Source organism: Rhinolophus sinicus, chromosome 17 (genome assembly GCF_057876585.1).
Source record: "Rhinolophus sinicus isolate RSI-liver-muscle chromosome 17, RSI-T2T, whole genome shotgun sequence".
In the NCBI taxonomy this organism is placed as follows: domain Eukaryota; kingdom Metazoa; phylum Chordata; class Mammalia; order Chiroptera; family Rhinolophidae; genus Rhinolophus; species Rhinolophus sinicus.
The window spans coordinates 49,776,862-49,801,869 of record NC_142517.1 but is presented as its reverse complement, the minus strand read 5'-3'; the positions used below and the strand labels follow the sequence as shown (position 1 = coordinate 49,801,869).

Below are 25,008 nucleotides of genomic sequence, written 5' to 3'. Positions count from 1 at the left end.
AAGTCTTCTCACTGATGTGAGAAGTCCTCTTGGTCTCTGGCCACCTGAAAGCCCAAACTTCTCTGCACACCAGCTCCATCTCTGCAGGAACTCAGGTCCGTTGTTTCCCTTGCCCATGGTTCTCAGCTACCAACCCCAGCATCCTATGGGATTCAGGCCTATAGTCTTGTTTTCACTTGAGAAAAACAAGTGAACGGGGCAGCCAGAGTTCAGCCAGGATGGGCTCGTCCTGGCCCACAGCCTTTGTCCCTACCCTAAACCGGCATTAGTAGTCTGTTGGGGCCTGGGCATCCCTAAGAGAAGTATTTAGCCTGAGGCAGTGTGGGAAAACCCCACCACACCCTGCCGGAAGGGAGCCTGTGCTCACAGGGAGTTTTCACAAACAAAATACAAAGCCAGAAATTCTGTGCTTCTATTGGACTCATCAGCCTGCCTCTCCCGGTTGGTTGCTGGGTTACCAGCCTCAGGGTGGGAAGAGCCAATCCAGCTAATCCTCTGAACTTTTGGCCAGCTCAGTTAGAGGGCAGAGAGGCCCAGGAGCCTGGGTGTGTCCCCAGGTGGTACCACCTACACCTGGAAGAGGCTGAGGAGCCAGCCATCTTCTGTTGATATGTAAATCCATTGTCTGGGAGCTGCAAGTGCTGGGCCGGAAGCTGAGCACGGCTAACCGAGATATGTGTGCATGTTTCCTGTTGGCGTGACTGTCTGGTGGGGTCTCTTTAAATATACCCCAAGTCAGGGACAGCCCTGCCTAACCACTGCCAGCTGCAGACGCACAGCGACTGCTTGTTCTCCCTGCAGATGGCCTTGAAACTGTGCCCAGAATAGAGCAGCTTAGTTCCCCTGCCTCTGAGGCCTGCCCTCCAGGCCCCCAGCTCCAGGCCAGCCTTGCTGATGGTCCCCTCTGGGTCCAAGACACGATGGCTCATCCTCAAGCTCACAGCAGGCTGGTGGCCTGGTTGCTAAAGATGCTGGAGGCCTCTGGAGGGGGTTGGTTGTTCACATTGTGGTGCGTTGAGAGCTTTGAGGAGCACTTCCTGTTTTCCTTATCTCCCCATAATGAGTCTCTTTAGTATTTATTTATTCATGAGGTTAAGGGAGGGGGGTTGTGACAGGTGGCTCCTGACACCCCACAGGATTGGGGCAGGTGCCATTTTTGCATCCAGAGAACAGTGGGTAGACAGTCCTGTGCCTTGTGATCCAGAGGGGGACAGAGAGACAGAAGGGGGTGAGGCATGTGAGTGATAGGTGTTAGAAGGCTGCAAAGCACTACAGGTAGATGTGAGAGCATGAGGGGCCTCAGCAAGAGAAAAGAAACCATGTTAACTGATCTTCTAAATGTGACCACTGCGCACATCAGCTCAGGCCTGTGAGAGCCAGCACACTCATCATTTCAAGGTCAAGAATTTCTTATCCCAAGAATAACCCCAGACAGGTATTTATACAACACATCACCATTTTCAAAACCCTACTGCAGCCTTTATTCCATAGTCACACAACAACCCCATGAGCTAAGTAGGCCAGGTATTATCCCCATTTCGTAGAAAAATAAGCTGAGGCACAGAGGTTTAGAAGGGTAAACAGAAGGGAGAGAAAAATTAAAAGGTAAGAGGGAAAAGTCACATGCTTTGACTGCCTGCCATAATGTGTCCCCGTTTGACACTATACCCCAGTGAGGCAAGTACTATTACATTTTTTAAATGATGAAACTGAGGCTCAGATACATTAAGTAACTTGACTAAGAGTCCATTGCCGGAAACTGATAAGAGAGAAGGTTCTAGGTTTCCTGGAATGAGTTTAGCTTAGAAGCCAATTAATACAGATTTACCGAACAAGTGCTGGAAAGTCAGTGAGTTCTTCAGCACAGAAGCACTATTTTTTTCCTCCTTGTTGAATGTGGGACCATTTGGTTCCCTCTCAGCTGGGCAGATCTGCTGAGAAATGCTTTTTAAGACAAGACACACAGTCTTCCCACTCCTTTGAGGAAGGAATGGGTTCAGGCTGGGCAGTAGGTGACAGTCACAGAGGAGAACTGCCTTGAAGTTTACAGAAAGTTTTCCCACACAGCATCTCATGTTATTGTGATCCACAAAACATGCAGGGCAAGTATTAATGTTTTCACGTTATGGGTGAGGAAACTGAGGCTGAGAGGTTCAGCGACTTGAGAAAGAGCAAAAAGGTAAATGGTTCAGGGGAACAGATAAAGTCGTGTGTGTGTGTGTGTGTGTGTGTGTGTGTGTGTGTGTGTGTGTGATGCTGGTGAAAATTTAGATGGTGAAACTTAATGCTAAAATGAGATTATGCAAGGAACATCTCCATGAAGAGGCTTTCACATGAAATACATCCTGTTTGTCTGAGTCTAGGGGCTTGTTGAGAAGGACTAGGAAACTTAGTCCCTTCTCTGAAATTAAGCTTACAGCCCAGCTGACAGAACACACAAGAATTCACATAGCACTCACCTAACTGGTGCTAAGGAAACTGGGTCCAGGGGTCCTGGGAAGCCACGGAGCCAAATCACTGTGGACACTGTTTTGAGGACTCAAGAGACTCAGACGGGGAGAAGGTGACTCTAGATCTACTGCTAATCGTCACACACAAGACCTGGGAGTTAGCCCTATTCTGCAATTAGGTTAAATAAATTGGTGAACTGTGCATCTGGGCCTGAGTATTCGCATCTATAAAATGGGGGGAAGGGCCTTAGCCTACTTCCCAAGTCTATTTGTTTCAAGTTTTCAGGTTTTGTATTATTTTGTTTTTAATGGGAATGGTGCTAAGCACCTCACAGAATCTGCAAAGCAGCCTCAAGTTGCAGGTGTCATAATCACCTTTCCAGATAAGGGAATAGAAGCTGAGAGAAGTCAAGAAGCTTACCTGGTCCACAGTGTTGTGTCTGCTTGCTCACGGGCAGTGAAGGTATTCACGGGTCAGGTAGAAATATAGAAGGAAGATTTACTAAAGTTAGAGAAGGTCGGAGTCTGCTGCAAACTACTGCGTCGAGTCTTTTGTCTCCAGTTTTATATTTTCTAGCCAGGATATAAATCGCTTCGGCCTGTAGTGGCATTTTCTATTGAGTTCGGCTTTATCCGTTGGAGTGGGGGAAGGTGCAATTCAGCCGGTTATCGCAACCTTTGCATGTTATGTAGATTTAAGTTGGAGCTGAGAGTGGATCCCATACAGATGCAAAACCTCTCCCAATTCCCAGGGCCAGCACTGGGCAGAAGTAAATAGAAACATTGAAACTGGTCTGCATAGTAAATGTATAGGAAGCAGAATCATTAAGAGGCAAAGAAAGAAAAGAAAGCTTTCAAAAGTCCCACGCTAAATTACATTCATTAAATCAAACTATACCAGAGCTCCAAATCTCAAAATAAAAGATGTAATGCCACCATTACAATCCCCTGTCTTAACACACAGCCTATGAGTGTCAGGTCAGGCTTCAAATACTGATTTGCCCCTAACCAGGGAGTTTCAGCGCAGTATTGGTACTTCAATCGAGAACAGAGATTCTCAGCCAGGTCATATCTGATCTGCTTTTATTCACATACTTTTATTTATTTCCACATTTCAGATAACATTAAAAGCAGGCAAGAGATTTTTTACATTTATCAAAAAGAGATCATAAAAAAAATTGCTCAGCCTAAATGCTTCCTTCACCGGAATACAGAGGAAAGCTTGTGAAAGCTAGTGCTGTTCTTGGAAAATGGGTGCTCAGTAAATTGTGGTTGGCTGTCATTAAAAAGCCAGCGTGTCACCCAGATGGCTCTCAGCATCCCTGGTCTGAGGCAGTCTCTCAGGGTCTCTCAGAGTCTCTGACTTCTCTACACTTCCGAAGCTACCCTTGACATTCATTCTAATCTGATTTCACCTGAATAAACAGGTAGGGGAATGGAGTGAAGGAGGCGCACAATGAGTCAGCTCCGCTACCCCAGGCCCAGAATAGCTTTGCAAAGGATTTTAGACTGGATCAGTCAAGTGGAACAAACCAGGCGGCTTTGATTCTAGCACATACTTTACATGCTGTGGAAATTTTTCATTTTACTGGCAAAAAAAACAAGCACTTCCAAAATTCCTTGACATTTTATCTACTTTAAAACAATGTTCACAAGGGAAGGTGAGCCAGCTCCAGTAATATGAACCTCTACATGAGGAAAAGGGAGTCCAAATTTGGAAGCTACTCAAAAAAATCTGTTATCCAGTATATTTTGGGAATCGGCACCTCAGTTCTCCCCCTTCCAATTGAGGATTTTAAAACAAGAAAAAAATACTACAAAGACTTGAGTATATCAAATACTCCCAACTTCCCCTTCACTTAGAATTGATACTTGTCCATATGTGTTTTATTCCCTTCAAGTATTTGTTAACCAAAGAAATAAATTACAGATAGAACTGAGTTCCCCCACCATCCTTTGTGTTCTGCAACTTGCCTTTTTCACTCACCGTTCCATTCTTGAGATCTCCCCATATCCATGTTGACAGAGCTTGCTTGTTACTTTTAACTGCTCTGTAGTGCTCCATGGATACCCCACCATGATGGTGAGGAAGAGCAGAAATGGGAATTCTCAGACACTGCCTGTGGGAATGTAAGTGGCAAACCACTTTTTTTGACAATATATGCTGAACTGAAAATGCCTTTGTGGACTGTATGACCCAGCAGGTTCTTCCCAACCTGGACCTAGAGAATTTGCTGCACGTGAGCTCAGCAAAAGATGAGCACCGAGATACAGTGCAGCATTTTTTATTGTAACAAAATGGAATCAACCCAAATAACTGTTATTCTAGCACTTTAAAGAGACTGTGTGTGAAAGTCCTGAATGCCACTGAATTAGACACTTTGAAGTGGTTAATGTTGTGTTATATGAATTTCATCTCAATTTTTAAAAATTTAATTTTACAGAAGGGAGTGTGCTAGGCAGAGTGCTAGGGATATTTAATCCATATCATGATATGGGCCCTGTCTATGAGAATCATAAATTCTAAAACTAACATTTAGCACAGCCATTTGCATGTAAAGAAGCTTAATAAATAATGAACGTGATTACTTTCAGATTGGGCAGATTCCTTTAGCTTAGCAACTCTAATCCAATTAAGTGCCATTATTTCTCAAAAGAGAGAAATCAAGGACTTTACAGGTTAAGTATCTTGACCTCGTTCCCCCTGCCAGTAAGTAGCAGAAGAGAACTCATGCCTCTCCAGCTCCAACTGAGAACACTGGCTTAGTCTTCCTTTGGTATCCACCTGCAATATTGCACTCTTAAATTAGAGGGGAAGAGGTCTTCAAGCACTTTGGTTTCTTTGGGCATCATCAAAACCTTCTCAGTCTGGGCAGGTAGAGCAGCCTTCCAAAGTTTGGATAATGAAGGTGGGAACTGACCAGACGCTCAGCCCATCAACCCAGCCACAGTGATCCCGAGATGACATGAGCACATGTTCATGGGGAAGGGAAAGTGGAGAAGAGCATCAGAAGGGATTTTGAGTTCTTGGAAAATTGAAGGTGGCAACCTGATTATGCATCAAACACTAAAGCAAAAAGAAGGCCGGAATGGGCCTGAGAGAAACATCTGGTTTCTAGTCTATTGTTCCCTTCCTCAGTCAAGTCCAGTGGCTCCATCATTCCAGCACCATCTTCATTGTGAGATCACCCAAGGCAGCTCATGCCACTTTCGCTTTCTTCTCCTTGCCCATCCTACAGTGCTCCAATGCCCCTACCTCAGTGTCTTCCTCCTCCCTGCTATGTCTGCTACACTCTTCTCCTGATTATAAGAGTAATCCGAATTCATGGTAGAACATTTTAAACTATAGAGGGGCAAGAAAGAAAAGTAATCCACAACGTCATCAACAGGGATCAGCTTTGTTATAATGTTGACCTTGTTTCAATCCTGTAATAATATTACCCCTTATTTCTTTAAAATCAGGCTTCTGGAGGCCCTCTATGATTCTTTGATTTCTTAAACCTTATCCATTTTTAAACACAACTCCGTCTTCCCTGTCTTTCTACTTCTTTCAGCCAGGCACTGCCTACAAGTTTCCTTCAACGATCCTTAAAATCTTTCAGCCTACTTGTTTCCGTCAATTTTCTCCTATAAAATCCCATTGTTTACTTGCAGTTTCTGACACATAACTTTTTCTGTCCCTTAAATGACTCACTTTTTTATTTCCTTCAAATGTGTACCCTGCATTTTACTTCAAGCCTCCATTTATCCATATGCTTTTATTTTCTTGTTCTTTTCCATTTCCTTTGTTCTTTGTGAATTGCTTTGATTTTCTTTGTCTTCAGACTCCTGGCTATACATACTTTGTGTCTTCCAAGGACTTTGGAATAACTTTTAAGAATGAATTCAGTGGGGAGATACACAGCCCAGTGGATAGACCAGGCCCAAGGAGGTCTCCGAACACCAAGGTTGGGGTCACATGACTCAGTGTGTTGGGTTAAAAGGCAACCCCACAAAAGGTTCCTGGAAGATCTTCAGGGTAACCTCTGCCCCAGTGAGCTTAACTTCTCACTGTCAAGGTCCCTTAGTGAAAGAATAACTTTCCCCAAGCAAATACATCTTTTAAGTAATAATGAATTGTGAGGGCTTATCAGTGGGAAATGTATTATTTCTCTTAGACTTTTTAGAATACTAAAAAGAATTCATGGTCTTCATCTCCATAGTCAGGAGATTCAGCGACCTTGGGGAACAGAACTGTTCCAGTCCTTTTCTGCTTCTACCACTGGGTTATGAAACAGATTATTATATACAAGTGCATCTTGTTGGCTATAGTAGGTAGGTCTTTGTTTATCTATGTTAGTCAGTGAGATCATAAACTTGCTAATCCTAGTCTTCTATAGAAGAGGAATTTAAAATATAGAAGAATTGACTCTTTTAGGAAGGGCCCATCAAACAAGGGGTTGGATAATACTAATGTACACACATGCATGTTACATCTCAAGTGCCTTCGAATCAACAAATGATAATAGCAGCCACTTACGGAGTACTTACCTTGTGATAAGTTCTGTCCTGGCACTTTCAGACATCACCTTATTTAATCCTCATAAGAACTCTACATGGAGTGGATTATTCCTATTATTTTCACAAGGACACTGATTTTCTGAAAGATAAGTAATGACTCCAAGATCAGATAAGCCCCTCACTCACAATGCCACGTCATTCCCTGTGGGAGCTGGCCTCCGCATTACACTTCCGTTTGCCACCTAATGCATCTGGCTATGGAGGTGGTAGTGAGGTTCCCATCAGGGACTTGGCACGTACATTAGGCAGGCAGCCGTTTGAAGCAAGGACTCTATCTTATTCATTCTATATCTCCAGGCCTAGCATACTGCCTGAAATGAAGTAATTACTCTATATTGATTGTAAAATTGAATCAAAGTGGGAAAAGTCTCATAATTAGTGTGAACAGTAATAGAAATGACCACTTGACCAGTCTCAAGGGAGACCTTTTTGTTGGAAGCAACCAAAATAAAAGGGAACCACCCTGGTCCATTTGTAACACAAAGGGGGAGATGGCTGAGCCTTTGGCCTGGCACTCAGACATTCTGCGAACACCAAACACCGTGGTGAGTGGGAAGCCCTCCCACACCCATCTCTGAGTTGTTGCTGGGAACTTTGAAAGTAGCAGAGGGTCTGGGACAACTGTGAACCCAGGACAGGAAATGCCAGAGTTCTCCCACCTCTTTCCCACCAAAAAGAGTTAAGACAGTGAGTGGGCAGAGCCCATAGGGCAGCAAGGGTGCAGGGCAGCTATGGGTTCAGAGGAAGTGACCCTGAAAGGCAGAAGAGAGGATCTCCATACTGACCTCTTACTCATGGCCCAGAAGCCTACCTGCCCCTGAGCCCTGCCAGTCCCTATGGCCATCAGCCCTGCTCTGTCTGCAGGAAGGTCTGACCACTTAGAAAACCTCATCCACCCCAAGTTGGCCTGAGCTCCCCAGACAGACAGTAAAGCCTGTTAACCCGCACCCAGAGCAAAAACGCCTCAACACACCACGTTTCTTTAACTTGAGGAGGGTGGAGCAGTGGATAGGAAATGGCTTTGCCCTCCGTCCAACTCTGAGGCAACCCACCACCATGAGCTCTGAGAAACAGCAGTTTTGTTTTGGAAACTGGCACCCAGTGCAGGCTTGCTCCTGGAAATGAATTTGGTTCCCCCCAGCTGCAATGCTCTACTTCCAGCCTCCCTGCCAACACCCCCTTCCAGCTGCCCCTCTCAAAGGCACCATTGTGCCCGCCTGGCACAGCAACAGAGGAGGGCTGAAGAGGAAGCAAACATGTTCTGCCCATGGGATGTTCCTAAGCAGGTTGTGTGTACATGGCTTCAATGCTGCATTCCTTGAACCCACACAAACCTGCCAAAACTCCATCATCCCTGTCACAGATGGCAGCCACTTTCCAGTCTAACTGGCCTACCAGAGCTCACTGTGAGAGAACACAGAGCACACAGCTGAGTGGGCAAGGCTGGTGAGGGGTGGGTGTCAGATGACAGTTTTTCAGAACAGCACTCTAGCCTGCCAAACAAAATAAGGCAGAACATAGACTCTGAATCTGTGAGCCGGAGAGGGGTTTAGTCCCACTGACCACTCAACAAACTCATTCTGGCATATTCTAAGTGTACATCCAGCCTCCTCCCGAATACTCCAAGGATAGGAAGGTCACTACTTGTCCAGAAGTCTGCTCCATTTTGAACAGCTCTGACTTTCAGAAAGTTCTTCCTGATGTTGAACATGTATGTATGTCCCATTCATCGCCATATCCTTCCCTTATCAGCACTTAGCACAATGCTTGGAACAAAACAGGTGCTCAGTAAGTGTTTGTGGGATACACGACTGAATTGCCCATCCAGTAGGCCTGTGTTCGCCCTCTGGGGGCACATAAATCATGCCTTCTTGCTCTGCCATGTGACTGCCCTTTATGCTTCACGTCTATCTTCCACGTTGTCTCTTACTGATCTTCACCGAGCTACATATCCCCACTTCCTTATCTGACTCGATGTACAGACCCATGACTATCCTGACCACTCTTCTCTCGATAGACTCCATATTTTTCCAGTATCCTCTTTAAAATGAAGAAGCAAGTCTCTTGCATCTAGAATACTCCAAAAACGGGCCTCATAGGTAACAGCACACAAGGTTAGCAGGCATCGAGTATATGCTAAGTCAGACTGTCTTCTTGATCTTGTCATTTACATCTCATGCAGAAGATTTGCAGGTTCATGAAGCCTACCACACACCTGAATAAATTTGGAAAGAAGGACCTTCTTTAGTTTCACTGAGTCAATGTTTCTTTTTCATCTATGAAAACGAGGATACAAATACCAAGATAGCAAGGTTGTGAGGTTAAACGTAAAATATATGAAGTGCCTGCTTTATAATACTCAATAAATGATATATATTAATGTTACCATATAAGATATATTGTTAGTATTAGTGTTTAACTGCCCACAACAGACATGAACTCCTAAAATGATATAAAACAGTCCCTCTGAACTCAAGGGAAGCCACTGTCTTGTAAGATTTCCTTCCAGCCATGCCAAGCCAATTTTTTTTAATTGTACTGGACTGTCTTTCCAATAATGCTATCACCACTCATCAGCACCACTCAATTTATTGCCTTTTCTTCCCTCAGGATACACATCAGATTATTGACACTAAAAACACTCTCTCTAGGTCTTCTCTAGGGAAAATAGACATCATTGTTTGTCCTGGCTGCTTTTCTTTCACTCCCAATAAATTTCTCTATTCTGGCTATAGGCCCTACAGATATGCAGATATCTACTTCCTGCTCAGTGGTGTGCTGGAGCCTGCGTACTTGCTGGCTCCTCTCTCCCCAACTCTGCTTTCAGAGGTGTCATGTTGGAGCTTGAAACTGCCCGGTGTGGCGGTGTTCATACGAGGGAACCCACCACAGAGCTGCTGCTTCTTCTTCTCCTCCAACTCCTGCCACTGCCTCTAGCATTGACCTGGTGGGAGGGCCTCGAGGATAGGGATCGTGTCCCATTTCTGTTCCATTTCCAGGGGCTCGCACAGAGGAAGCAGTTCTCATCATTCTTAATGGACGAATGGATGCTTTTGTCTTCTGTCTCTTAATGTCTCTCCCTAAATTGTACCCATGTACCTTATTCTTTTTACCAGCTGTTCAGAGATAGATTTCCCTTAGCTGTGATAAGAGGACTACTTCTTGCAGCCTTGGGTTAACCTTCCAAATCTCTCCCTACCCTGAACAGTCTATTTTAGTCAATCAATATATTCATCCTGGGAAGTTGTGGGGATTCATCTGGAAGAAACAAAACCTTGTCAGGTTTCTTTAAGGAACACTTCTGTTTCCATTTTTGGATTTCTCCATATTCTTTCTTTCAATTAACAAATAGTTAATTTGTTGCTCTGTTATGGGTAAGACATGCCAGGAACTATGGAGAACACAGAGCAGTGTAACATACGGGCCCTACCCTCTGGGAGCTTAAAGTCTCCTGGAGACAGGTGAATATACATACTATATGGCAGAATATATATTCCCTATAAGGTACAAAAACAAAGCAATGAAAACTCGGAGAAAGGGAATATCAATTTTTAGCTAGACATTTGGAAACGCCTCAGGAAGCAGATAGCTTTGAGCTGGAAGGGTAGGGTTTTAATAGGCATAAAAGAGTTGATGAGCAATTTAAGCAGCAAAATCAAAAGCAAGTAGGCCCAACTCTGTGGCCTATATGCAGACCAGTTTGGGCTACCATGACGGCCTTTGCTGGGGCCCAGCCAACCCTCTTCCTCAGTTACTCTCCTCTTTCCAAACCAATGGAGGGAGACCTTGGACCAGTGCCCAGTCTTTCCCGTAGTCTAACTTAACATTCTATCTGCCAGGCCAATTCACAGAGAGAATATCCCCCCACCTACCTACCAAAGCAGAAATGCTCCCACTGTAAATGAGTACTACCATCCCATCCTTACCTGGTCCCTACAGGACTCTAGGGCTATACAGGGTAGTATGCTGGTGCTTTCCCTTCACCTAATGGCTATCAGCATCCTATTCCCTCAAAAAAAAGGAGGGAGGTTGTGATCTTGGTCCCGTCTTTATGTCAGCCACCCCTCTGCCCACTCGATGTATCTGAGGCTCTGACATGGAGCCCAAGCATCAAGGGAGGCCACCCTGTCCTTCTGTCCATCCCCCTCTCAGCCCATCAGAACCCCTATTCAAGCATATCCAGATGTCATGCATCTCTTCTTCACTGTAACTGAAATATTGTTTTCCCTAGACATTGCTCAGCACTTCCCTACTTTCCTCTTCAATAGATGCCCCCTCCCACCCGCTTTCTCACTCACTAGGGAAGGAAAGGACTCCAGTATCATCCCCAGACAATGTCCTGCCACTGTCTTCAGCATCTTCTTTCCACTCCATTTACTTCCCATCCTATGCATTCCCAACTTCTTCCTTCTATGCATTCATCCAACAAGTCTTCATTCAGTATCTTCTCTGCCTCAAGCATCCATGAAGGACCTTTTCCTCAATCATATTATTCATTAGATCCCATCTTCTCTCTCCCACCCCATTTGCCCTCCAACCACATGGAGATTCTGACTCTGTTCCCTCACTACCACCCTTACTCACCCTGGAACGCCCTAGTTAAGCCCTAGCTCTTGCAAGAGATAGCTGTGTAGTCTAGGAAGGTCCCTTACCAACTCTAGGTTTCATTGTTCTCATTTTGGTAATTAGAGATTACCAAATCTAATATTCCATCTGGTTTTCTGTGCTTTGGCCCTCATCCAGCTGCCAAAAATTCCTCTTTACAAAATTACTCATGACCTCTTGGCTACCAACCCAAATGACCAAAGGTCTATTTCCAGATCTGCTGACTCTGATGGGACTGAGTACCTTTCAAGACTCTTCAGGTTTTTAATTCCATGAGAACACAGATCAGAGAAGAGAGAAAGAGAGAGCTCCTTTAGGAGAGTGGTCAGGGAAGAATTCATGGAGAAAATGGCATTTGTAGAGATTTGGAAGAAAAGCATAGAAAGGGTGCTAGGGTGTCCTCAAGAAGACTGTATTCATGGGTCCAGACAAGGATCATCCTTCTCAATAATGAAAGATTCAGGTTGACAACACCTGAACCCACTAACCAATGTAAACATCATGAAAAAAAAAAAAAATGAGACAAGCAAATTATGTGCCTCCTGATGGGATGCAATAGGAAATATACAACCCCACTGATAAAGTATTCTTGCCAGAAAGTCATCCCTGAAACTGATCAAGCCTCTAGATCTAAAAGTACCAATTTGGTGAAAATAGAGGAGACACCATGAATGTTTTAAAAACACCTCAGAGAGGCAATCAGTAGAATCCAGAATCTGAGAAATGCTATACCTTAACTTCTCAAAGTGTGGTCCATCACACATGGGAGTCACCAGAGAGCATAGAAATGCAGAGTCTCAGGCACCACCTCAGACCTCCTCAATCAGAATCTGCATCTTAATAACCCTGCAGTGATTTGTATGCATATTAACCTTTGAGAAGCTCTGCTTTATGGGACAAATGACCCATTTCCTTCAAATAATATTAAAAGACAAGGGGAAAAAAGGATGGGGAATTTATAGATCAAAAGAAGCTAAGCGACAGTATCCATCAAATTTAATCTGTAGACCTTTCAGACAAACGAATTATTTTTTAAAATGAGGCTATCGCAGAAATTTGAACAGTTACTGGATATTTATTGATATTAAGGAATTATTGTTACTTTTAAGAGTGATAATAGTATTGGGGTAATTCTTTTTTTAAGAGTCTTATTTAAAGATACATACGAAAGTATTTATAGATTAAATGATAGCGTAGAGGGGATTTGCTATAAAATAGTTCTGTATGGAGGTGGGGAAATGAACTGGGGTAGAGTTAAAACAAGATTAGCTGTGAGTTGCTAATTGCTGAAGCTGAGATTTTGAGTAAATGGGATTTATTATTCTTTCTACTTGCCCATATATTGGAAGTGCCCAGAATAAAAAGATTGAAAAAAAAAAAAAAAGACCAAGAAGGAGACATCAAAGATGGGAGGATAATAAAATGAAGATAATGTAGTGGCAACAAACCCAAAAAAGAAAATTTCAAGCAGAAAGGGGACAAGTGCGCCTTAGCTCTGGCCTGACCCAGAGAGCAGGCACAGCCCCACGGCAGGAGTAGGAAACAAGACATTCTAAACCAGAGAAAATCCACATCATCCGTGGCACTGTGAATCGAGGTTAGAAGAGGGGAGAATTTCCTAGTTGCTAAAAACTGAAACAGGTCATCAAATAAATTATGGGATCTCCTTCTCTAAGGACCTTCAGAAATAGGATCGTCGGGGCTGAAATGAAGGCGGCCTCGCTCAGGGGAGAGGAGGTTCAGGTCCGCCGCCTTTTCAGGTCACGGAGGCGGCCATCACGGGGGCTGGGGGTGGGAGGCGCGGTGCAAAAGCCCGCAGCTGGGGCCAGGAAGCATCAACGTCCTCCCTCACCTCCGCGGCTCTCTGCCCCTCCCAGGAACCACAGAACTCGAAGAGTCCTAGTTCTGCCCAGAATTTTGGGGATTTTAGGGATTTGAGAGATGAAGGTGGAAAGGCGGGGAGAGGATGAATACGAATTCCTAGTGCATTTCGTTTGCACGTAACGCACTTTGGCTTCGTAACCCACCATTTGGTTACCTATGCACTGGCCCTTTACCAAACAAACCATTCCTGGCTCAGAAAGAAACGAAAACTATGGGTTTTGTCTTTGCAAAGGGGACCAATGCTGAACGTGGCCGACAGCTGCGGGCCAGCGCCACGGGGCCTGGGAGGAGGTGTGCGTGGGCCGCTCCCGGCCTGGCCTCGGGCCGATTCCCGGGCCGCTTCCAAGAGGGCAGGGGCCGGGCTGGCCAGGATGCAGCCCACCCCACCTGTGCCTGCAGTGCCGCCTCGGACCCGGCGGCCTACCATCCAGCACCTCGCCGCCGGCGAACATGGGGAGCACAATTTCGGGCGTGTGCGTGCTTGCTGCCTGGGACAAGAACTCTCTGTTTCAGCCCCAAACTGGGCTATAAATACCTACGTTCCGCTGCAACTCAGCCTGGGTTTGGAGAGGAGCCGGTTAGCTCAGGCGCAGGTTAGGGATGGTTAGTGGTGCGCGCAGGGACCGCAATCCTCCCTGCGCTCTCCCGAGGCAGCCCTCGCCCTCTCCGAGTCAGAGCAGGGGGGCGGGGGGGGGGGGGTGTCTGGATGACGTCAAGGGACTGTTGGAGGTTTTAGCTTCAAAACCCTCCTGGGAGCGGCCCCAGGGCCTGTGTTCCATTTAAGCCCAAGACGTACCACTCTCGGCTCCACTTTCCCAAACTCGGCAGGGCCACGTTTCACTTTTCCCGAGACCTACGAGGGCCTGGGGTTCTGAAGGAAGTCAGTGTACGATGGCTAGGCCAAGCACCCGGAAGAACGGGCATGCAGGCATGGCTGGCAAGGCTCTCACTAGCATGAATCCGGCCAAGGGGCCGTTGGAATCCTTCCAGCAAAGCCTCAGGTAGTGGGAGAATGATTTCTGGCTGAAATAGTAATAATGATTACTAACTGTAGTAATGCTAACGGTTATGGAATGTTACTGCCTTCCAGAGACCAATCAAACCCTTGAAGTAGATATTTATTCCCCCACCCCTACCCCCATTATACAAATAACAAATTAAAGCCCAAAGAAGTTAAGGAATCAACGCAGGATCACGCAGCTGGCAAGAGAAGGAGCTAAGAGTTAAACTCTTATCTCTCAGTCTCCAAACCCAGGCAAGCTCTCTCCAAGGCACCGCATTGCCTCTCGGTTTTCAAATAGGTCTATTCCAAGGGTGGGGGCATCTATTGTCCAACAATCCCCAGGCTCCTCCCACCTCTTCCGTGCTGTGTGCCCCAGCCTGCCTACACCCAGTGAGATAAGGGGGGAAGGGAACAATTTATCCAAAAGGAGAGCGAGGACTGTTTGCTCTTCTAGAGAGAGAGGTTAACTTACCGAGTTAAAGCTTGTTATGACTGGCGATGGAGGGCCAGGGTATACTTAAAACGGCAATAGGGAAGAAAGGTAACTTTGTGGAATACTATGTGGCAAGGACTGTGCTGCGCTAATGGTATACTTTTTTTTTTTTACATAGCTGGCACAGAGGCAAAATGTAACAATACTGCTCTCCAACACTGATCTGCCAGGACTGCCCTAAGTAGGCTACAAGACAGGGTAATGGTGGGAGCTTTCAATTATTCAAACAACAGCTGGAAGTTTAATTTTGCTATAAGCCTAGCATCAGCAAAAGTCCTGATTTGCCTCACTGACGTTCATCTCCAAAGTAGGAACTGACATCTGACTGTCAGGGTTTGCATCCGACCACTGCCAGCTTGTAGAGTGGAAGTTGCATAGCCTTGAGTAAGCACCTAACCCCTGCAAAACCCTGTCAGCTGGGGGTAGTAATGGTGACTCTCATTACCTTTATGTGAGAATCCCAGGAGAGAATAGAGGTGAGGGACCAGCACACCACACACGCTGGAGCTCCTAATGTTATTGTTATTACCTCTCAGAAGAGGGGGGGCATTTTGACCAACAAGGAACGAATTGAGGTGATGGGGAAGTAAGAACCTAGAGGGAAAGTGACCGTGGTGTCTAGGAGGTGATAAGGATACAAGAAGAAATGCTGGGCACAGAGCTGAGCAAAGCTCAGTTCAGAGAGTTTGGAGAAAAGAAAAGTCTGACCCAGTGGGATTCTAGCCTAAATCCCTAAATAAGAATATGTGTATAAAGGATGAAAGGATAGAAGACATTCCAAAATAAGTTTCCAACAATTCATTAATTCTTTTGAGATGAAAAAGGAAAAGAGTTTAAAAACGAATCACCATGACAGCAACCATTTGGTGGTGCCCCTGGGTTGAGCCCCTGCTTTTAAGGGACAGTAGGCATACACAGTACACATACACGGAAAGGCGGGATGGGCGTGCACCCTGGTGTGAATGCACAAAAGCAACTCAAACCTGTAAGCCTGCCTGCGGGCCAGCTGAAGGCCAAGCAGAATGTGTGAAGCAAAAAAGAACATGGAAAGCATTTGAGTTCTCTTATTCCTTTTCTGGTAGAGGCTGTAGGGTGGTCATTTAGGAAATGCTATTGGATGTCAGCACAATGTCATGTTTGAGTGGAGAGAATACAGGACTGAGGTCGGCAGACCAGGATGCTGGTCTAGCTCCACCGTTAATAAGTTCAGTGACCACAGGCAAGGTCCTTAACCTCGCCAGGCCTCACTTATGAAAGACGGGGCATGCTCTCTTAGGCCCGTGTCATCTCTAAGTTCCCTGATTCCACATTGTAATGAAAAGTGGGCTGGATGACAGTTCAGTCCCAAGGATGTAGCTATGATAGGGCAGCCCCACCCCGAGGGCTATTTAATGCGCAAGGTCTGGTGTGTTAAACTGACCAAAGAGAGGACGTGGTCCCTGTTTACCTCCTTTATATACGTGCATTAATGCCTTAATCCCCAAATGATAGGAGAGCTATGGCAAAGGGGTATACATTGAAGTTTTAAAATAAACTCGCTGGGCTGGAGGAGGCTTGACTTGAAAGCCCGATGAAATTAGTTGAAATTCAATGTGAAGCCCTATGTCTAAGTTATTTAAAAAAAAAAAAAAGAAAAACTCACATGAGTTCAGGACAGGGAAGACCTGGCTGAGAAGTAGGTGATGGGAAGAGGGTCTGGGTGATGGAAATGACCACCCATTCAAGCTGAAGTAATTCAGCTGTCATCTAGCCGCTAACAAAAGTGCTCGTGCAACTTTGACCCTATTTAACAATAAGGATAATGATAATGGGAGACATGTGTTCAGCCCTTACATGGGCTTCCCACATTATCTCATTTCTGGGGCCTGATAGTGTCATAGGATCCCAGCCCAGGAAATGCTGCTGCCATGGCCGCCCGTATCATTAGATCCTGTCATTGGTGTTGTTTTCAATGCTACAGGGCCTTGCAGAGTAGGAGAGTAACAAACTGTAATGTATGCAAAACAGGGCCATCAGAATGGGAAACGTCTGAAAACCAAGTCCTGCAGGAGGGGACCGAGAGAGTGGACAGTGCTCAACTCAGAAGAGGCACAATCAAATGGTAGTGTGAGGGGGAGAAGAAATATAGGAGTGGTTAAGACCTGGGCTCTGACTGCCTGCCGTCAAATCTGTGTACTTCCATTTGTAGGTCGTGTGACTTGAGACAAGTTACTTAACTGCCACTGTGCCTCAGTTTCCCCAAATATAAAAGGGGGTAGTCATAGTAACTACCTTATAAGATTATTCTGAAGGTAATAGATGAGATGTATGCAAAAGTTTACGTGGCAGGTGGCAATGCTGAATACATCTGCACAGTGATGGTGATGGTTTCATCATGTATCTGGTGGGCTGTCCTAATGGAGGAGGAAGGAGGGTCATTCTGTCTGGCTTCAGAAGGGAGAAAAGGACCAATGGGTAGAAACAGAAAGAAAGAATCTGGTTCAACATACAGAGACTTTTCAAATAGTCAGAATTTCTCAGGGAAGAAACGAGTTCTTGGTTACCAGAGAAGCTCATTATATTCTATTTTGTAATTGGAAAAACAAGTCATGGGGATAAGATACCATAAATTAAAAGCATCAGAGAAGTCAGGAGGTAAACCAATATGGCAACCAGCCCTGCTTTTCTATTCCTCCTCTATTGATAAATCTCTCGAAGTTTGGATTTGTAGGTAACCTTGAAGACCATGGATTTTGGTTGAATGCTTTTGATTCAACCTGCCTCACAATAAGCAAGATGAAGAGCTTGGGCTTTGTAGTCAAATTCCCCAGTTTAGAAACCCTGCTCTGTTATTTATCAGCTGTGCAATCTTCGTTAACTTAGCTAACCTCTCTGAGTCCAGTTTTTTCTTCTGTAAATGAAGTAAACTACCTAAAATCCTCACAAACAAGGACCAGAGATAATATATTTCTTGCTGTGTTGGTAAACATTATGGCAAAGTGGGCTGGCTTTATATGTGAGACAGACAAATTCAAGCCTTCTGGCCTTTTGTACCTGGCGGGATGCGGGTGGTAGAGATTAGATAAAGAAACTGTGCTACATCAGCAAGCATGTATGCCAAAATTGCACTTACGATACAGATATGCGAAACAGGCAAATTCTGAAAGCCTTTCAGTCTTAAAGTCTGGTGCTTTCACAGAAGGGATAAAATCAGAAGTGGTAAATGAAACTTTTCTGTCATTGTTGAGAATCTACTATGTGTTAGGCTCTGAACTCAGTGTCCTACCAACTCTTCACAGTGGTTAGAAAGGGACAGAATTAATGATAATGAGGGTGGACTGGAGAACAGGTTTGCAGTTGTCTTATGAACCATCCCTAAAGCACTTCTACACCTATAGAGGGTCCCTGGAGCTTTGTCAGGCTTGGGGCTGAGGGCCCATCACATCCTTCATGAGGAGAACCCCCAACACACACACACACTCACACACACACACTGCACCTTATGTTGGGATACACTGAGAACACTAACAGGACCTTTTCTCCTGCCTACCAGTGTGACGGAGTTGGGGTGGACCTGAGTAACATCTTCCTTGAAGGCATTGCCATTCTCAACATTCCCAGCATGTATGGTGGCACCAATCTCTGGGGAGAAACCAAGAAGAACCGGGCTGTGATCCGGGAAAGCAGGAAGGTCGTCACTGACCCCAAGGAACTGAAATTCTGCATCCAAGGTAAGCCAGGCATGTGCAAAATTGCTCTAGATCAGTGCCCTAGGGGGAGGGGTATTCAGGTGGGTCTATTAACAAACTGTATCAAGGCCTAGAGCAGGCTCTGGAAAGCCCTCCAGCCTGACAAGGATCGATTGCTCGGAGGATATGCTGACTTGTCATCCCTGATGTTGCCGAGTGTACAACCTAATTGAGAAGAGAAAATTAGCAATAAGGGAGCCCTAAACGACAGTCAGTAGTCCAACTGCGGGACACCATGATGTCAGGAGCCAAATGTTGCTCCTGTCAAAGTTACCAGTGTCTTTCAATAACTAAATCTAACAGTCAATTCTCAACCTTGCTCTCACTTCACCCAATTGATCACTCCCTCTTCCTGGAATATACTTGGCTTCTAGGACGCCACACGTTCCTGGTTTTCCTCCTACCCTACTGGTCACTCTTTCTCAGCCTCTTTTGCTGACTGTTCATCTTCTCTCTAACCTCTTCATGCCAGGACCCTCTTCTCTTTTCTGTTTGTACTCACTTCCTTGATGACCTCATCTAGTGGTGAGACTTTATTCAAATACCACGTGATGCTGATGACTCAGCATGTCCAAAACTGAACTGCTGATGTCCCTCCCCCAAACCTTCTCCACCCACAGCCTTCTCCATCTCAATTGATAACTCCAACCTGCCGGTTGCTGGAGCCAAAGCACTTGGCATCATCCTTGACTCCTCCTTTTATCTCACATCTCACATCCAACTTATCAGAAAATCTGTTCGCTTTACTTTTAAAAGTAAAATATCCACCCACTTCTCACCGCTGCATTCCTACCACCTTGGTCTCAACTACCATCCTCTGTCCCCTTGGATTACAGCAAATCCTCCTAACTGAATTTCCTGCTTGTACCCCTGCCCTACACAGTCTGTTCCCACCACTGTATCAGAGTAGCCCTGCAAAAATGTGTCAGATTATGCCACACTCCTGCTCCAAATCCTGCAGTGGCTCCGAGTAAAAGCCAAAGATCTTCATGTGGCCTTGAGGCCCTCGGGTGGTCTGGCCTCCCCTTACCTCCAAGACTTCATTGTCCACTCCCCCCTCACTCCCCTTGGCTCCTCTAACACAGCAGGCTGCTTCCATGAACCCACTATTCTTTCTGCCGGGAACAATGAGTTAGTGTGCTTTAGAAGCCATCAGCTGTGCCTTCCCCGTCTAACCTACCAGGATACAGAACACAGCTTTCTGAGAATACCCTCAACACTACCGTCACCTCTACCCCTTACCAGCCATTTCCACCAGTGAAGTGGGAATTCAGTCAGAGCTCCTGGCAGCCCTGACTCCTCTGGGATTGGAGGAAAGGGCCCCATTGATGCTCAGGTGTTCAATGGGCTGGTGAGCTAGAGGAGAGAAACCATGTGTGAGGTCACTGGCAAGACACCACACCAGGTGGCAGGGGACTGAGTTCGAGTCCATGTGCTGCCATTAACCTACTTTTTCCAATTTTCTTTGCTGTTAAACCAGGATCATATGTAAAATTTTCATAGCTAAATGGATGGCGTTGAACCAGATCATTTGTTCTTAAACCTGTCCTGCTTGCTGTAAATGAAGATTCCTAGGCCCTAGCCCAGATCTGTCTAATTAAGCTCTGGGTTGGCTTCTGGTAATGAGCTCCCCAGATGACTCTGATGCGCTGCTAGGTTTGCAAAATCGCTGACATAGACAAATGTCGGTGAATCTGGGTCTGTGTTTTTGGATGTCCCAGGCTGTTAGTATTAAGATTGGATGTGATCCCACCAGTAAAAGGAGACAAAACTTGGCTGACTGTTGTCTAAGGGAAGGGTTACTTGCTTATTTCACACCCATCTATTAGACAACCAGATTGTTATATTCCAAGGCGAGGTCAACAAGAGGTGTCATCTCTACACCTCTTCCCTTTAAGAGAGGACTCAGAAATTTTTAATTATTTGTTGCCCTCTTAAGTCCCCTTTATTTCACACAGTAAACTTTTCAATTTGTATAAATTATTAAACTGAATAATGTGTTCCTCCTTCCTCCCTTGGCAGGGGAAGTTGTGGGTACTAGCAGTGGGTGGGGGAAGCATTGGAGATTGTAGAAAGTTCCTGAAAACTTTCCCACCCTGGTGCTCCTATCCTAACCCCCACGCTGACGTCAAGCTCCATTGGAACAGAATCGGGAGAATCTCCCCCTCCCCCAACCCAGCCGCTTGGGAAAGCTCTTGCTAAGGACATGTTCTCATTAGGACTCAAGGACAGCCTGCATCTTCCCCTTACATGTCTGACCATATACCTTCCCCTTCAAGCAAGAGTAATGTGTCTGCTGATCGCTCTTGACCATCATGTAGAGGAACTCTCTTCCTCAGATGCCCCATTTACACCCCTCGAATGTTCTTTCAGAGCTAAAAATGAAACTGCTTCCTGTTCTTTGGAGGATATGAGCTGATCAGAGTGGAGGCTGAGAAGGGGCCCCTGGCTTCTGGCCTTTGCAGAGACACCAACATTGAGCTTTCTTTTAAAAAGGGCGATGATCTCATGTAAGTTGAGATGTTAACGGGGAAAAGCTAAAGAGCCTATTTTAGTAGAAAAGCATTGGTCTGGGAGTCAAGAGACCTGGATTCCAGTCCAGACTCTGCCTCTCACTAATCTGTGATGTTGGGCAAGTCGCTTCACCTTCTTGGGTTTCAATTTTCATTATCTATAAAAAAAATAGGCAAGTTTGACAATCATATAGCTTCCTATAGACCATAGGTTCTTTATGTCTCCACAACGTTAAGGTGTGGCCAGGTTTTGGTCTAGGTAGATTCCTTGAACAGAATTGTATGGCAAGCTTCTTCCTTCTTTCAGTGTGTTTTGTCCTACAATTTATAGGCCAGCAGCTGAGAAGGGAGGGCTCTCTCTCTGCAAGCGTTTCATTTCTTCCTTGACAATTTCATTGGGATTGGAGATGAGGGAGAAGAGGAAATGACAATAGAAGGGGTTGCTGTCCAATTTCTCTCATCAAAAAGCAGTCTTTCCCCTTGGAAAAGCAATCCAAGAAAGAAGGTGGTTCAAGTTAGCATGGAATGAAGTCTATAAGAAGTTGGCTAATTAGAAGGCAATAGGGGTATCGGGGAAAACACCAAGCAGTTGAATGACCTGTGTTTACATTTAGACTTTACACCTTATAGTTTTATAAACCTTGAGAAGTTACCCCACCTCCCTGAGCTTCAGCTTCCTCATCTATAAAATGGGTATAATAATACCTAGCTTTTTACGAAGATGATGGATGTGAAAGTGCCTGCAACACAGCATAAGTTCAAACTTTTTTAAAAAAATTTCCCCTCCTCTTTAATTCTATTTTATGCTGCAGCATACCAGTTGATTCCTGATTTTGAAGTTATCGTTAGCACTGGCATGTACATGCACTGTCACTAAGAAAGAGCAGAGCTCCTGTCAAGCTCCAGCCCAGACTTTGTCCTAGCACATTAAGCTCATACCATCAATTGTCCTGTATCTACTGTCTCCTTTCCTAGGCCTCTCAGATTTCAAGGATGGAGGCTGGATGTAGGTCATCTTTGTATTCCCAGTACCTGAGCCAGTATAGTTAGTCAAAAAAAGGTTGTTGGATCAATGAGAAATTACAGGGGCATTGGGTTCTTTTTAGTTTTTACAACACCAATGAAAATAGTGACAGATAGTCTCATTGTGTTTATTTCATTTTGGCTTGCAAATAGTTTTGCGTATATTAACTTAATGTAATTCTAACCAGAAACCCACGAGCAAGGTTAGACCCACTCCCATCCATGCCCGTGTTTCACATTGGAGAAAAACAGAGGCCCAGAGGAGAGGTAGGACTCATGTGATTTATGTCCAGTGATGGCAGCAGAACCAAGCCCATGATTCCTAGGCTAGCCCCAAGTGGCTACTATCCAACTAGAAAATTTATTTGAGGTCCTACTGTGCATATTGCACAAGCCAGGCACCCAGAAAGTGGCAAGTGTTTATGACCCAATCCAGGCAAGGCTCCACATATACTTGTTGAAATGCTGCTCCTCCGGCAAGGCCTACCTCAAGGGCCATCTCCTTCCTGGAGCCTATGGATAAAAAAGCTTGTTGGATCGATAGAAGTAAGTCCAGCCTCTGAATTCCCAGGGCACGTAATTTTGCCTCCTGTCTTGACAGTACACTGGTTCTGGGTTGCCCTGATTTCATAGGCAGACGTGTCCTCATCATATCTTCCTCCTACCAGTACCTGGAAAATGGGGAGCATGTGCTCATCCTTGTTTTCCCTTCAAAACCTAGTTCCCTACCTGGCTCACGTGGTTTTACAGAAATGTTTGTTGGAGGGAAAGGGAAGGGATCTTGCCTTTGGTCTTCTAGCACAGTGGGCAGTAGATTCTGGAGTTGGACAGGAACAGGCACTGAGTGAAAAATCTTGGGGGAAAAAATAGTCTCATAAAGAGTTATATGTGAGTATTAGTGAGGCTGGAAATTTCGTTTCATGGAAACATTAGAAAGTCATTTGGAAAGTACGAGATACGCCAGCTATTTTCATATAAGTAATTCAAATATAGCTTAGAGGACTTGTAGTTGGCAGTCAGTGTGAAGTAAGGGACTGAACCTTGAACTAGAAGTTAGAAGGCCCAGGGCGTCCCACCACCCACCACGTGACATTGGTTGAGTCACTGAACCTCTCTATTGAACAATTGTTGTAAAATGGAAACAATTGTAGTCTCTCTTCCTCAGCATCGTGTGAGGGTTAAATGAGATCATCCATGTAGAGCACTTAGCAGAGTTCCTGGAACGTGGTAAGCACTTGATCAATAGCAATAAGAATTATTGTTAAGTGACAACTGGAAGGTGATGAGTATTTAGTATTAGATAAGAAAGGGGCCAAATTTAGAATTTTACTCTCTTGACCTCTGCTTCAAGAATTTGGTCTAGATTTTCTTTAAGTTACCTGTAGCTCTAACAACCTGTAACTCTAGGGTTATTTGTTAGCACTGTGCCTCCGTGTGTTTGGCTGTTGCTGCCAATGTGGGGGTTACCACCTGAGTTAGCTATCCAGTGAAGCAAGGTGAGGGTCAGGGTGCCAAGTCTTTAATCCAGGTGGAGCACCAAGAGCGTGGCACAAAGCTGGACCACTCCCCACAAGGCTGGGGAGTGAAGAGCTGGACAGCTCTGCCATTGTTTTCCTCTGGCCCCACCTTAGATATGAATGAAGAGACTTCCTACATATTCTCTTATACTCTTCACTGAGGCTCATATCTGCCCCCAATGCAGCCTTCAGCCTTGAGCCAGCAGCATTGAGGTTTTGGCACCTACACCTTGCCCCTCTGGCTATCTGATACTGAAGCAACATTCCTCTGAATGACTTCTTAGTCAATCCCACTTGAACTGTAAACAGGGTGTCCTAGACAAGATTCTAAACGGAGAGGGCAAAATCTCCCCAGACCTTCGCTAGGTAATAATTTTTGCAATTCTTGGTAAATAAAGACAAGGAGACAGACACCATTGGTAGAATGCACCCTTTGAGTCTATTTCCTAGCAGTGGGGATAGGCTTTCTGTCATTTATTCAACACACCCCTATGAAGCACCTATCCAGGCACCAGGTAACAGTAATGAGCAAAAACAGACATGGTCCCTGTAGCCATTAGGGAGTGTAGGAGCCAGGCCTCAATACAATGATCCAACAGATAGGCATATAATTAGGTCTGTGATAAGTGCTAAGGAGAGGCACATGGCTACCCAGGACTCCAGCAAGGCCATCTGGCCAGAGAGCAGCTCACAAGTGTGCCTTGCTAGCCTGGTACTCAAAGTAACTGAGCAGGCACTCACACAGGCTCCCTGCTGGCAAATGCATACCGTCATCAAATCTGCTTCACAGATGCCAAGGCCTTGCCCAGGAAGGGGAAAACCCTCCTGCTTCAAAGTCAGTTGACTCAACTACTTTGCAGGGCACACGTGACTCAGTCTACCTGTGTACTGTGCCCCTATGGATTTTCACTCATTGTATGAACCATACCCTGAATCCCAGAGCAAGGGAAAGGGATTCCATCTAGCCATCTCAGAGTCACACTCCCAGGCGGGTGCCTATAGCTCAGAGGAAACAACAAAATAATTGGGAGAACATGAGTTCATGGTGTCTCAGGGATTTCTTTCCACTTGTATGAAACCATAACAGAAAGTGACCTGTTCAGTTTAGATGTCCAGGGTTGTAGGTTCCCAATATTCCCGTTTGGTGGAGATCCAATCAGGACAGTCGGTGAGCCACAGTCAGGCACTTACTGATCATTTGGGTCGAGAGCAAATAGAAACATTCCTAAAAA

At 45.3% G+C, this 25,008-nt stretch overlaps 1 protein-coding gene across 10 annotated transcripts in view; it reads left to right on the top strand.

Moving 5' to 3' along the window:
• DGKG (diacylglycerol kinase gamma) overlaps nt 1-25,008 on the top strand; it is a 197,702-nt gene that overhangs the window by 133,777 nt on the left and 38,917 nt on the right. For all 10 annotated transcript variants that reach the window (XM_019735850.3, XM_019735845.3, XM_074329136.2 and 7 more), the window contains one exon: nt 18,528-18,705. In XM_019735850.3, coding sequence (XP_019591409.3) covers nt 18,528-18,705 — 178 coding nt within the window. The remainder of the gene's footprint in view (nt 1-18,527; nt 18,706-25,008) is intronic.